We start from the raw sequence: 12,536 nt of genomic DNA on the forward strand, positions 1-12,536 counted from the left end.
TTCCGTCAACAATTATCTGTTCCTATACTTTTGCTCGTCTAATTGGATGGTCTGATACAAAAGGTTCTATGTTTTATGTTGTTTAACACACTTAGATGTAAATACCAGGAACTAGCTGAAATCCTAAACTCTTGTCTCATATCGATCTTTTGATCTCAAACCCAAATGTATTTGGTGTATAGCACAAACAAATGAATTGGCCTTGCCATTCCAATAGTTTCAAAGGGGACTGTATACACACAAACTCTCACTGGTGACTTTAACAGGAACACCTGTACACCTGCTCATTACAAAACAAACCTGCTCATTATCAAACAAAGGATGTATAGCCACCAGAATAGTAGCTGACCCTGCATATCCATCCTACAAACTCTTTGTAATATACCAAAGTGTCTAGGCGAATTCCACCATATTCTGGAACAACTTCTTTCCACAAGCTATCACGACCCTCAATAATAAGCCATCTGCTAACCACCTCCCTCTGAATTAATGGACACACCTCCACCACACACTACCCAGTTTAACCACTAACCACCCTATCCCCTATTCTTCTTCCCTGTCAATGCTACACCTATCTCACTTATGCCTACTCAGGAATGTCACTAAATGTACTGACCAACTATACCAGTATTACTTGTCAGTTACTGCTTGAGTCATTTTATTTGTATAACTCAGGGGCATCTATGCTTTTCGTGGTGATAATCACCACACACCACATCACTATGCTGTGTGCTGTAGTTAATGTCTTGTGTTGTATTTATTGTGTTGTCCCCTTTGTTCCTATTTGTTTTGTCCTCATAATTGTATTCCTTGTACTGTATATTGTGTACTGCCATTTTCTGTCCCTTAATTTTTGCACTGTATTGTTGATTGTTGCACTGTATTGACTCTAATCTCTAATGTGTCTAAATCAAGACCAAAATCAAGACCAAAATCAAATCATGCTCAAATCTAGCCATATGTTCTAAAGAATTATGTTCAGTGTGGTGTGGTGGAATGTATAAAAAAAAACTAAAAACACATGATCGTTTTAAGGTGCAATCTTCCTTCAAACCACCTTGCCATATTAATGAGATTGCCATAAAATACCTTTATAACAGTTCCACGGAAAATAATTAAAATTCTGTGTTCATAACAGGGGGAAAATACGCCTTACATCTTGTTAATCTACTTTTCCTCTTAATGTAGTAAACCTCCAGCAGGCTACCTTAGTGGCTCTCATATGTCTATGCTATATCTTTCTTCTACAGGTGCATCTGAAAAAATTTGAATATAGTGGAAAATTAAATTTTTTCCCATAATTTAATTCAAAAAGTGGAACTTTCATATATTCTAGATTCATTACACATAAAGTGAAATATTTCAAGCCTTTTTTGCAGTGGGGGCATAGCGGTTAAGGCTCTGGGTTACTGATTGGAAGGTCGGGGGTTCAAGTCCCTGTGCTGCCAGGCTGCCACTGTTGGGCCCTCAAGCAAGGCCCTTAACCCTCTGTGCTCCAGGGGCACTATATCATAGCTGACCCTGCGCTCTGACCCCAACTTCCTAACATGCTGGGGTATGCGAAGAAAAGAATTTCACTGTGCTGAAATGTATATGTGATTAATAAAGACTCATTATCATTATTGATGATTGCAGCTTACAGCTCATGGAAATCAAAAATCCAGTATCTCGAAATATTACAATAAACAATTTATAGTAGAGAAATGTCAACTGGAGAAAACCTATAATCAGCTAATTAATTCAAAAGACCTGCAAAGTTTTCCTGAGTCTTTAATCTCTCAGACTGGTTCAGTACACACAACCACAATAAATTTTCAGATGAAAGTAAATTTTGCATTTCATTTGGAAATCAAGGTCCCAGAGACTGGAGGAAGAGTGGGGAGGCACAGAATCCAAGTTGTCCAGTGGGAAGTTTCCAGTCAGTGATCATTTGGGGTGCCATGTCTCCTGCTGTTGTTGGTCCACTTTGTTTTCTCAGTTCAAGAGTCATTGCAGCATCTACCAGTAGATCTGAGAGCACGTCATGCTTCCATCTGCTGACAAGATTTATGGAGATGCTGATTTCCTTTTCCAGCAGGACTTGGCACCTGCCCACAGTGCCAAAGTACTAGTATCTGACCATGGTATTACTGTGCTTGCTTGACCAGCTAACTTGCCTGACTGTTGTATTGACATGTATTGTCAAGAGAAAAATGAGAGACACCAGACCCAACAATACAGATGAGCTGCAGGCCACTATCAAAGCAACCTGGGCTTCCCTAACACCCCAGCAGTGCCACAGGCTGATTGCCTCCATGCCACTCTGCACTGATGCAGTAATTTGTGCAAAAGGAGCCCCGACCAAGTAACTTAACATGTCTGCATTATAAATTCTTTAATCTAATATTTTCAGATACTGGATTTTTAATTTCCATGAGCTGAAAGCCACAATAATCAAGATTAAAACAAAAAAAGACTTGAAATATTTCACTTTATGTGTAATGAATCTAGAATATATGAAAGTTCCACTTTTTAAATTAAATTACGGAAAAAAAATTACGTTTCCACGATATTAAAATTTTTTGAGATGCACTTGTAATTTTCAAAGAGAAATGTGAAAATGCATGATCCCAATTAATCAATCCTGTATGTCGCCATAGCAGGCAATGGCCAATTAAATGTAATTAAACAAATCAATGCAACCACTAAAAAAAAATTTAACCAGTAGAATAAACGCTATCATCTAATAGTGCATATATCTAAATAGTTTCTTTTTCTGTTTGATTGAGTTTTCCTAGAAATATCCTATTATAATTTCAGAGCTTTGGTTATTGGTGCTAATTAAATTTAATAATTTGTTAAATACGTTTTAAAAAATGAATAGCCTTAGATTACGGCCCTTTAGGGTCTCACAAAAATGCTGATGTGGCCTGGGTAGAATTTTAGTTATTTCTGTATATGGCCAAAATTAATAAATAAAATAATACATTTAAAAATAATAAATAAATAAATTACATTTACATGTCTACAGGTAGTATTGAGCTACAGAAACACGATCCCAATGTAATCATGGATGGCTGTGTAAAAATATAAATGATGTCATATTTTTATATTCATATTGTGATGTGTGTATATGCATATGTATGTGAGATGAGTTTTGTGTTGCTATGCTTTGTATTAAGAGGCTAGTTATAGCCACTCCAACAGATCGACCAGCTGTCTTTGATGATCCAATAATTACTTCAAGCTTAAGAAGACTTGTTTGAAGAATTTATATGTATCCTGAAGAAGGCTGTGTAGCCGAAACTTGTAGATCCATCCATCCATCCATCCATCCATCCATCCATCTTCTACCGCTTATTCCTTCTTCAGGGTCACGGGGGAACCTGAAGCCTATCCCAGGGAGCATCGGGCACAAGGCGGGGTACACCCTGGACAGGGTGCCAGTCCATTGCAGGGCACACTCACATACACACTCAAACACCCATTCATACACTACGGACACTTGAGACACACCAATCAGCCTACCATGCATGTCTTTGGACTGGGGGAGGAAACCAGAGTACCTGGAGGAAATCCCCGCAGCACAGGGAGAACATGCAAACTCCGCATACACATGGCCCAAGCGGGAATCGAACCCAGGAAACTGGAGGTGTGAGGCGAACATGCTGAAACATGTAGATGTACACTTTAAATTGTTTTTAATGATTTAGCCCAGTTAATTAAAGGCTTTTTACTTCACCACATGAGTGCCTTGGAGTATATCGTCTTTATAATTTGATGTTTACCTCCAGTTTGTCCAATGAGCGCCAGTGGCTATATATAGACACCCATGCAGCACTCTCTGCTTGTGTTGCTTTATAAAAAAAATTATATTTTATCAGTAAACATGATTGTAAAAGACACCCACCCAGACACTGTGAAGGCACCCCCAAACAAGAGGGGCTAAATACAGCCACAACATTCACACAGGAACCTCATTGTTGACCTTCCCTGACTCTTATCTCAGTGCTGAAATAATCATTGATTAATTCCATGAGTCTTCCCCATATATATAAAAAAAAAAAAAAATCTTTGCCGTCATCAGTAGAGAGTTAGGTTAGATATTTAGTTTTTAATGCCACACATAATGATTTATACTGTATCTCACAAAAGTGAGTACACGCCTCACATTTTTGTAAAGATTTGATTATATCTTTTCATGTGACAACACTGAAGAAATTACACTTTGCTACAACGTAAAGTAGTGAGTGTACAGCTTGTGTAACAGTGTAAATTTGCTGTTCCCTCCAAATAACTCAACACACAGCCATTAATGTCTAAACTGCTGGCAACAAAAGTGAGTACACCCCTAAGTGAAAATGTTCAAATTGCACCCAATTAGCCATTTTCCCTCCCCGGTGTCATGTGACTTGTCAGTGTTACAAGGTCTCAGGTGTGAATATGGAGTAGGTGTGTAAAATTTGATGTCATTGCTCTCACACTCCCTCATACTGGGCACTGGAAGTTCAACATGGCACCTCATGGCAAAGAACTCTCTGAGGATCTGAAAAAAAGAATGGTTGCTCTACCTAAAGATGGCCTAGGCTATAAGAAGATTGCCAAGACCCTGACACTGAGCTGCAGCATGGTGGCCAAGACCATTCAGTGGTTTAACAGGACAGGCCTCGCCATGGTCGACCAAAGATGTTGAGTGCACGTGCTCAGCGTCATATCCAGAGGTTGTGTCTAGGAAATAAGACATATGAGTGCTGCCAGCATTGCTGCAGAGGTTGAAGGGGTGGGGGGTCACCCTGTCAGTGCTCAGTCCATACGCCGCACACTGCATCAAATTGGTCTGCATGGCTGTCGTCCCAGAAGGAAGCCTCTTCTAAAGATGATGCACAAGAAAGCCCGAAACCAGTTTGGTGAAGACAAGCAGATTAAGGACATGGATTACTGGAACCATGTCCTGTGGTCTGATGAGACCAAGATAAACTTATTTGGTCCAGATGGTGTCAAGCGTGTGTGGCGGCAACCAGGTAAGGAGTACAAAGACAAGTGTGTCTTGTCTACAGTCAAGCATGGTGGTGGGAGTGTCATGGTCTGGGGCTGCAGGAGTGCTGCCGGCACTGGGGAGCTACAGTTCATTGAGGGAACCATGAATGCCAGCATGTACTGTGACATACTGAAGCAATGCATGATCCCCTCCCTTCAGAGATTCGGCCGCAGGGCAGTATTCCAGCATGATGACGACCACTGCCTTGCTAAAGAAGCTGAGGGTGAAGGTGATGGACTGGCCAAGCATGACTCCAGACCTAAACCCTATTGAGCATCTGTGGGGCATCCTCAAACATAAGGTGGAGGAGCACAAGGTCTCTAACATCAACCAGCTCTGTGATGTCATCATGGAGGAGTGGAAGAGGACTCCAGTGGCAACCTGTCAAGCACTGGTGATCTCCATGCCCAAGAGGGTTAAGGCAGTGCTGGAAAACACAAAATACCGACACTTTGGGCCCAATTTGGACATTTTCACTTAGGGGTGTACTCACTTTTGTTGCCAGAAGTTTAGACATTAATGGCTTTGTGTTTAGTCATTTTGAGGGGACGGCAAATTTACACTGTTATACCAGCTGTACACTCACTACTTTACATTGTAGCAAAGTGTCATTTCTTCAGTGTTGTCACATGAAAAGATATAGTCAAATATTTACAAAAATGTGAGGGGTGTTCTTACTTTTGTGAGATACTGTGTATGTATATATACACATATATATATATATATATATATATATATATATATATATATATATATATATATATATATATATATCATGTTAGACTAAGTTAAAATTCTATAAGAGTAGTTTCATATTAATTTGCATTAGTAGATCTCTTTTTAAGTGAAGATCTAACAATGCAGGAGCATCACAAACATTTTCATAGCTGGCATCAAAACAAATTTGATTGATTAGGCTTAATTCTGCTTCACTGTTTCGCAAGCAGCTATTCAAAAACTTGATCAATGTATAGCATTCACTGTGTGATGAGACTGCACATAGCAAGCAAGGTTTTAGACATCTATAGGCAAACTGACTTTTTTTATTCTGTTTGTTAAACTGGCACCTTATTCCACATGATCTTTGCAGGTAAATAGCTTAGGCAAGATTAGAAAAAAAAACAACTGAATCTGTTTCTACACTATTTTGGTCAAATATATTTACGGTCCATAAATTACAGGGCTCTGTTCGGGCCAGAATTGATTTTCTAAAGGATACATGGCATTATGGACTCCATGAAGCACCAGGAGAGTTTTATTAAAAATATGGCTGCCTCTGCCAAGAAGCTATAACCGGGTCATGGTTTTATCTTCCAGCAGCCAATGATCCAAATCATCCTTTTCCAAACCAACACAAAAAATATCCACACAATCCATCTTTTTGACATGGCCATCTCATTGAAAACCCTCAATTAAAGGTAGAACAATAAAATCCTAACAGGCAGATATTTGTTATTGTCCAAAGAGAAAAAACAGTATTCTATTGGCTCAAACAAGCTAGGTTTGCATCACAGGTCAAATGTCATTTAGATAAACCAGCATGGAGCAGAAGTAACTAACCATGCCCTTTCCTTTCAATGAACTGCTTTTTGCACAGAAAAATTATATTTGTGCTTTCGTGGATAAAGCAGAAAATCTCAGTTTTCAGGTGTCTCCTGTATTTCTGTAGCAAGGGGACAAAAATCTTAAATGCTATGGCTAAATCATAAATATTATTTTTTCAGTGTGAGATTAAGCTAATTAACCACAAAAAGACAATTTTTTAACCTTTTTACCCATAAATGTCACATACCTTCTGTAGTAAGAGAAACATTGCATTCCTCAAAGTCAATGTGCCCTGTAAGCAAACAAAGCAAAAAGAAAATAATTAGGTGGTGCAATTTTGGAATGCATTTGGTTGTGGCAATGCAGTTCAGAATTATAGCACATGAAATCATAGCATATAAAACTCACACAGTTCAAAAATACCCACAATGATTGATAATTTAAACACAGACAACTGTACATCTATCTAGCCAGAAAATTAATTCTAAAGTGCAAAAAAACATAAAACACAACTTTTTAAAATCACAATAAATAAACAGTATACAGTTGCAAGTTATCATTTTAAAATATTGCATTATTTAGGCAACTTGCATCCATAATACCATTTATTAAAATGGTATTTAGTGTAATGAAACTAAGAATCCATTTTTAATCAATCAATTTAATCTATAGTCATGTGAAAAAAATAAGTACACCCCATTGAAACTGTTGGCTTTTTTTATATACATATTTGGACAAGCAAACATTTGATCATCTTTGAAACAGTGTCTGTTAATAAAATTGATATACCTGAACAAAACCACAAGGAAAATTAGCTTTCTAAATCTTTCAACAGAAATATCAATCGATGTCATATTCTTCTGTGGAAAAAGTAAGTACAGCCTTGCCCTCAGAAGCTAGTATTGCCCGTTTTAGCAGAAATAACTTCTTTTAGGCATTAATCTTCCACTAGTTTCTAATGTCAGCTTTCTGGAATATCTGACCACTCTTCCATGCAATATTCTTTCAGTTGCAAGCAAAGCAGACCCTCTCTCACCGAACAGGCTTCACAGCTACTAGTCCAGGCTCTTGTCATCTCAAAACTGGACTACTGTAATGCACTTCTCTTGGGCCTCCCAGCCAGCTCCATCAAAACCCTTCAAATGATTCAGAATACAGCAGCATGCCTCGTCTTCAACCAGCCCAAAAGGACCCATGTCATGCCTCTCTTCATCTCCCTCCACTGGCTTCCTGTAGCTGCCCATATCAAATTCAAGGCCCTGATGCTCACTTACCAGATCTTGTCTGTAACAGCACCACCCTACCTCAACACTCTCCATAAGGCTTATAGTCCCATATGCAATCTGCGATCAATTAACGACCAACGCTTAATAGTGCCTACTCAGCGTGGCTCAAGGTCCCTTTCCAGAACCTTCACACTAACTGTCCCTCAGTGGTGGAATGAACTTCCAACCTTAATCCAGACCGCAGAATCTGTCACTATTTAAAAAGAACAGTTAAAGATCCACCTCTTCCGTGAGCACTTAACTAAACCCTAAAAATGCCACGTTATTTATAAAAATAAAAAATAAAAATAAACTCTAGCTCTGACACCTCTACTCTCTGCACACTTTGCTTCTCTAGAACTCAATTATAAATCTTTCAAGGCAGCACTACTTATATTGTTCTCCGCTTGAATTACTGTTTTGCTTGTATTTCCTCATTTGTAAATCGCTTTGGATAAAAGTGTCTGCTAAATTAATAAATGTAAGATATTTGAGGGTTTTCTCACATGTACTGCCCATTTCAAATGGCATTCAAATCCAGGCTTTGACTAGGCCATTCCATAACCCTCCATTTCTTCTTTTTGAGCAATTGCTTGGTCTATTTGCTAGTGTGCTTAGGATTATTATCCACTTTCAGTTCAATTTCAACTTTTCAACTTTTGGACAGATGACCTCACATTATCTTCAAGCACTCTTTGATATGATGCAGAATTCAGAGTTAAATCAATGAATGCAAGCTGTCCCTGAGGCAGCAAAGCAACCACAAACCATAACATTTCCAGCACATGCTTCACAGTTGGTATAAGGTGCTTCTCTTGAAAAGATGTCTTTGGTCTGCACCAAACATGTCTGCTGTTACTGTGCCCAAACAACTCTATCTTTGATTTGTCTGTCCAGAACACAATATTCCAAAAGGCCTAGTCTTTGCCTATATGCTCATTGGCAAACTGTAGTATTGCAAAGGCTTTTATCTGGCACACCTCACTTGCAGGTCAACTTTGTGCAATCTCAGAGACTTCTGGCTGAGCATATAAGTGAGAAGGCAAGAGTGGAGTGAGCTCCCGAGCATTTTATCTTTTAATTGTAATTTTCAGGCAACCTGAATCTTTTCTAAGGCATTTGGTGCACTCCTTTTCAATTACTCGGTCTACAACTATAACCAGAAAGGAATTATGGCTTCTGAAAGACTACGGAAACCTAAATCTTCACCGAGCACGACGAGTCATGGCGACAAACTACCGCTGGATTTGGAAAATCTCCGCAACACTTTAATAGCGGAGCTAACATCTACCATCGCAGTACAGGTGAAAGCAGCTATTGACTCCGCTCTGGCCCCAGTTGTGTCGTTTGAGAGTTTTAAATCAGGCATTGAATCACAAGGACGGCGTATTGGCGAGCTTGACCAGCACCTGAACGATTACAGTGACCGCACTGTAGCACTGGAACAGACGGTACTGAAGCTAACTTCGGCTAACAAACAACTCACCGAGAAAGTTGAGGATTTAGAGTCCCAGCGCCGCAGCGCTGCAATCTCCGGGTCATCGGTATTCCGGAACGAGAAGAAGGAAGCGATCCGGTAACATTTATGTCTAAATTTTTCCAGGATGTGCTCGGATCAGAAATCTTTAGAAATCATAGAGCGCACTGCATTGGCCCCGTGCCCTTGGAGGAGCAGCGAGAGAATCAGAGGTCCAGCGTGATGATTGTGCGGTTTCACTACTTTCATGACAGAGAAAAAGTTGTTTGATGCGGGAATTGGAATCAACTTTGCCATCAGGGCTGTAAGGTCTTCATATTTCCTGACTTCAGCTCCAGCGTCACTAAGAGGAGAGCGGCCTTCTCTGTGGTGAGAAACAGCTTGTGTGAGAGAAATGTGCAGTCTTCTCTCAGATACCCAGCTCGCCTTCGGATAGACCTCGGTGATGAAACGCTACAATTCGACTGTCCCCAAAAAGAGCAACGATGGTTTAATGAACGGTATCCTCCAACTTAATCTGTCTACATAACAGTTAACCAATTTATTAATACCTGTGATGGGACTGTAAAACTATGCGGGTGTGGACAACTATATCAGTTTCCATGTAAATCTGCAGGTTGTCTGTGATACATAATGACTGTGTTTTGTTTTTTTTTTGCTTGGGAGTGACTTCACACAACAAGAATAGGTATGGTTCACAAGTATCGGATGTTCCAGTGTTGTAGGGTTCTGCCTCCATTGTTTGGGAATGGAGAGAAGATAATTGATGGTCAGGGGGTGGTGGGGGAGGGTGGGGTGGTGGGGTGTGTTGTTGTTGTGGGTTTCCCCCCCCTTCCTTATTGATATCAACCTCTCTGTACTCCATTCTGTACTAATCTAAGTTGATGGAAAATACCCGAAGCTCATTCAGATTCCTAAGTTGGAATGTGAAAGGTCTAAATGGTCCCATTAAAAGATCCAAGGTTTTGACACATTTAAAACTACAAAAACCTGACGTTGCATTTCTTCAGGAAACTCATCTCTGTCTCAGGGATCAACGCAGACTCCAAGTTCGCTGGACATCGCATATGTTCCACTCCAATTCTGATTCCAGGTCCAGGGGAGTTTCTATTTTGATATGTAAGACTGTGCCCTTTTCTTTTGATAACGTTATTTCTGATGTAAATGGTAGATATGTGATTGTGGAAGGGAAAATTTCACAAACGGCAGTAGTTTTGGTGAATGTATATGCCCCGAATTTTGATAGTGCTCCTTTTGCTCAGAATTTGTTATCAAAAATTCCTGCTTTGAACACGCATCTCTTGATATTTGGGGGAGATTTAAACTGTGTTATTGACCTGGTTTTGGACAAATCTAGCGCTGTTGCAAAGGCTCCCTCTGCAATGACAAAGGTATTCTCTGAGTTTATGGTTCAGAATGGTTACATTGATCCGTGGAGGTATTTTAACCCCACAGTGAGAAAATTTTATTTTTTTTCCCCTCACGTACATAAATCTTTTTCTCGCATTGATTACTTTTTTTATTAATAACTCTCTAATTTCTAGGTTCGGCTTTGGGGATTGACTGATATCATGGATCCGTTTATTATATGTGGAACCGCAGGCTTCCATATATACCAACGATGCTAAATCTGACTATTTTACTCTGTCACGGGGTACGCGCCAGGGATGTCCTCTGTCTCCCTTACTTTTTTCCATAACAATTGAGCCTCTCTCTTGATGGCGCTTAGAACTCTTCCTGTATTTCAGGGTATAATTCGCAAAGGAATTGAACATAAACTAGCCCTATATGCTGACGACATACTACTTTATGTTACAGATCCGATTGCATCAAGTCCTGAGATAATACACATATTAAATGACTTTGGGAAATTTTCCGGGTATAAACTGAACCTACAGAAGAGTGAATGCTTACCCATAAATCAATTTGGCCAAAAAATAAAACAGACTGAAATACCTTTTCATTTGGAGGACTCAAAATTCAAATATCTCGGAGTTAATGTCACCCGTTCTTATTCTGCGTTAATGGCGGCGAATTTTACACCCTTAATTTCATACATGAAGTCGGCCTCCCAAAGATGGGCAGCTCTACCATTATCCCCTCTTGGTAGAATAAACACAGTAAAAATGAACATTCTTCCAAAATTCCTCTACCTTTTCCAGTCCATCCCTTTGTTTTTACCCAAATCTTTCTTCAAGAATATAGACCAATTAATCTCCTCTTTTGTATGGGCAGGGAAAACTCCCAGGGTTTCCAAATTTTCACTTCAGAGGAGTCGACTAAGTGGTGGCCTCTCCTTGCCCAATTTCATGCATTATTATCTTGGACCTCTCCACAACCCCCCTCTATATCAGTCTGGTTTAAAGATTTAATCTTTTTAAAACTTGAAAAAATCAAGTACAACATCAGAGGCAGGGGTGACTCATTTTGGGGAAAATGGGCACAATTTATTACCTACTTCAATGATGTACGCACCCTGGTGGTGGATTGAGGAGAGGTAGACTGTAATTCCTGATCATCTTACCCCCTTTTTTGTTGTTGTTTTGGGTTTTTATGTTTATTAGTTTTTTGTTTGTTTGTTTTTTGTTTGTTTTTTTGTGTTTGTTTTTTTTCTCTGGTTGTTTGTTTATTGTTTTTTTGTTTCCCCCTTTTGGTTTTGGCTGTGGTTGCTTGTTGGGGTTGTTGGGTGGGGTGTTATGTAAAATGTAAATTTTCAATAAAAATTCTATGATCCAAAAAAAAACTTTGTGCAATCTCTTTTTGATTGTAGAAGCATGCACTTTCGCACCAACAGCTGCAAGACTTACTAGCAGATCCTGTTATGAAATTTTGGGATCTTTAGAGACTTCTTTGAGACAGCCAGTTCTGGACAAATTGGAAGTTGTTTGAAATGTGCACCATTTGTAGATGATTTTTCTTACAGTGGAATGATGCATTTCAAATAATTTGGACATCAGACTCATAGGCATCCACAACCTTTTTTCTGAAGACCTTACAGAACTCTTTAGATCTTGGCATGATGACACGACACACCTCAATAACAAAGGGAAAACTATACACTAGATGTGAGAAGTTTAAATAACACCTGGACTCACTAACAGGTTCTAAACTCTGGCACCCAATCTTGAAAAACTGATTCTAATTTTATAGATTTGAAGGTTTGATAAAAATAGGAGTGTACTTACTTTTTCCATGTGACTGAATTGTTTTTTGTTAATTTAAATTGTGCAAA

At 39.2% G+C, this 12,536-nt stretch overlaps 1 protein-coding gene across 6 annotated transcripts in view; it reads right to left on the reverse strand.

Moving 5' to 3' along the window:
* Positions 1 to 12,536, reverse strand: part of fcho2 (FCH and mu domain containing endocytic adaptor 2) — a 136,835-nt gene that overhangs the window by 43,124 nt on the left and 81,175 nt on the right. For all 6 annotated transcript variants that reach the window (XM_053677248.1, XM_053677247.1, XM_053677250.1 and 3 more), the window contains exon 9: positions 6,810 to 6,854. In XM_053677248.1, the coding sequence (XP_053533223.1) occupies positions 6,810 to 6,854 (45 nt within the window). The remainder of the gene's footprint in view (positions 1 to 6,809; positions 6,855 to 12,536) is intronic.

The sequence above is a fragment of the Ictalurus punctatus genome, chromosome 28, assembly GCF_001660625.3.
Source record: "Ictalurus punctatus breed USDA103 chromosome 28, Coco_2.0, whole genome shotgun sequence".
Lineage (NCBI taxonomy): Eukaryota > Metazoa > Chordata > Actinopteri > Siluriformes > Ictaluridae > Ictalurus > Ictalurus punctatus.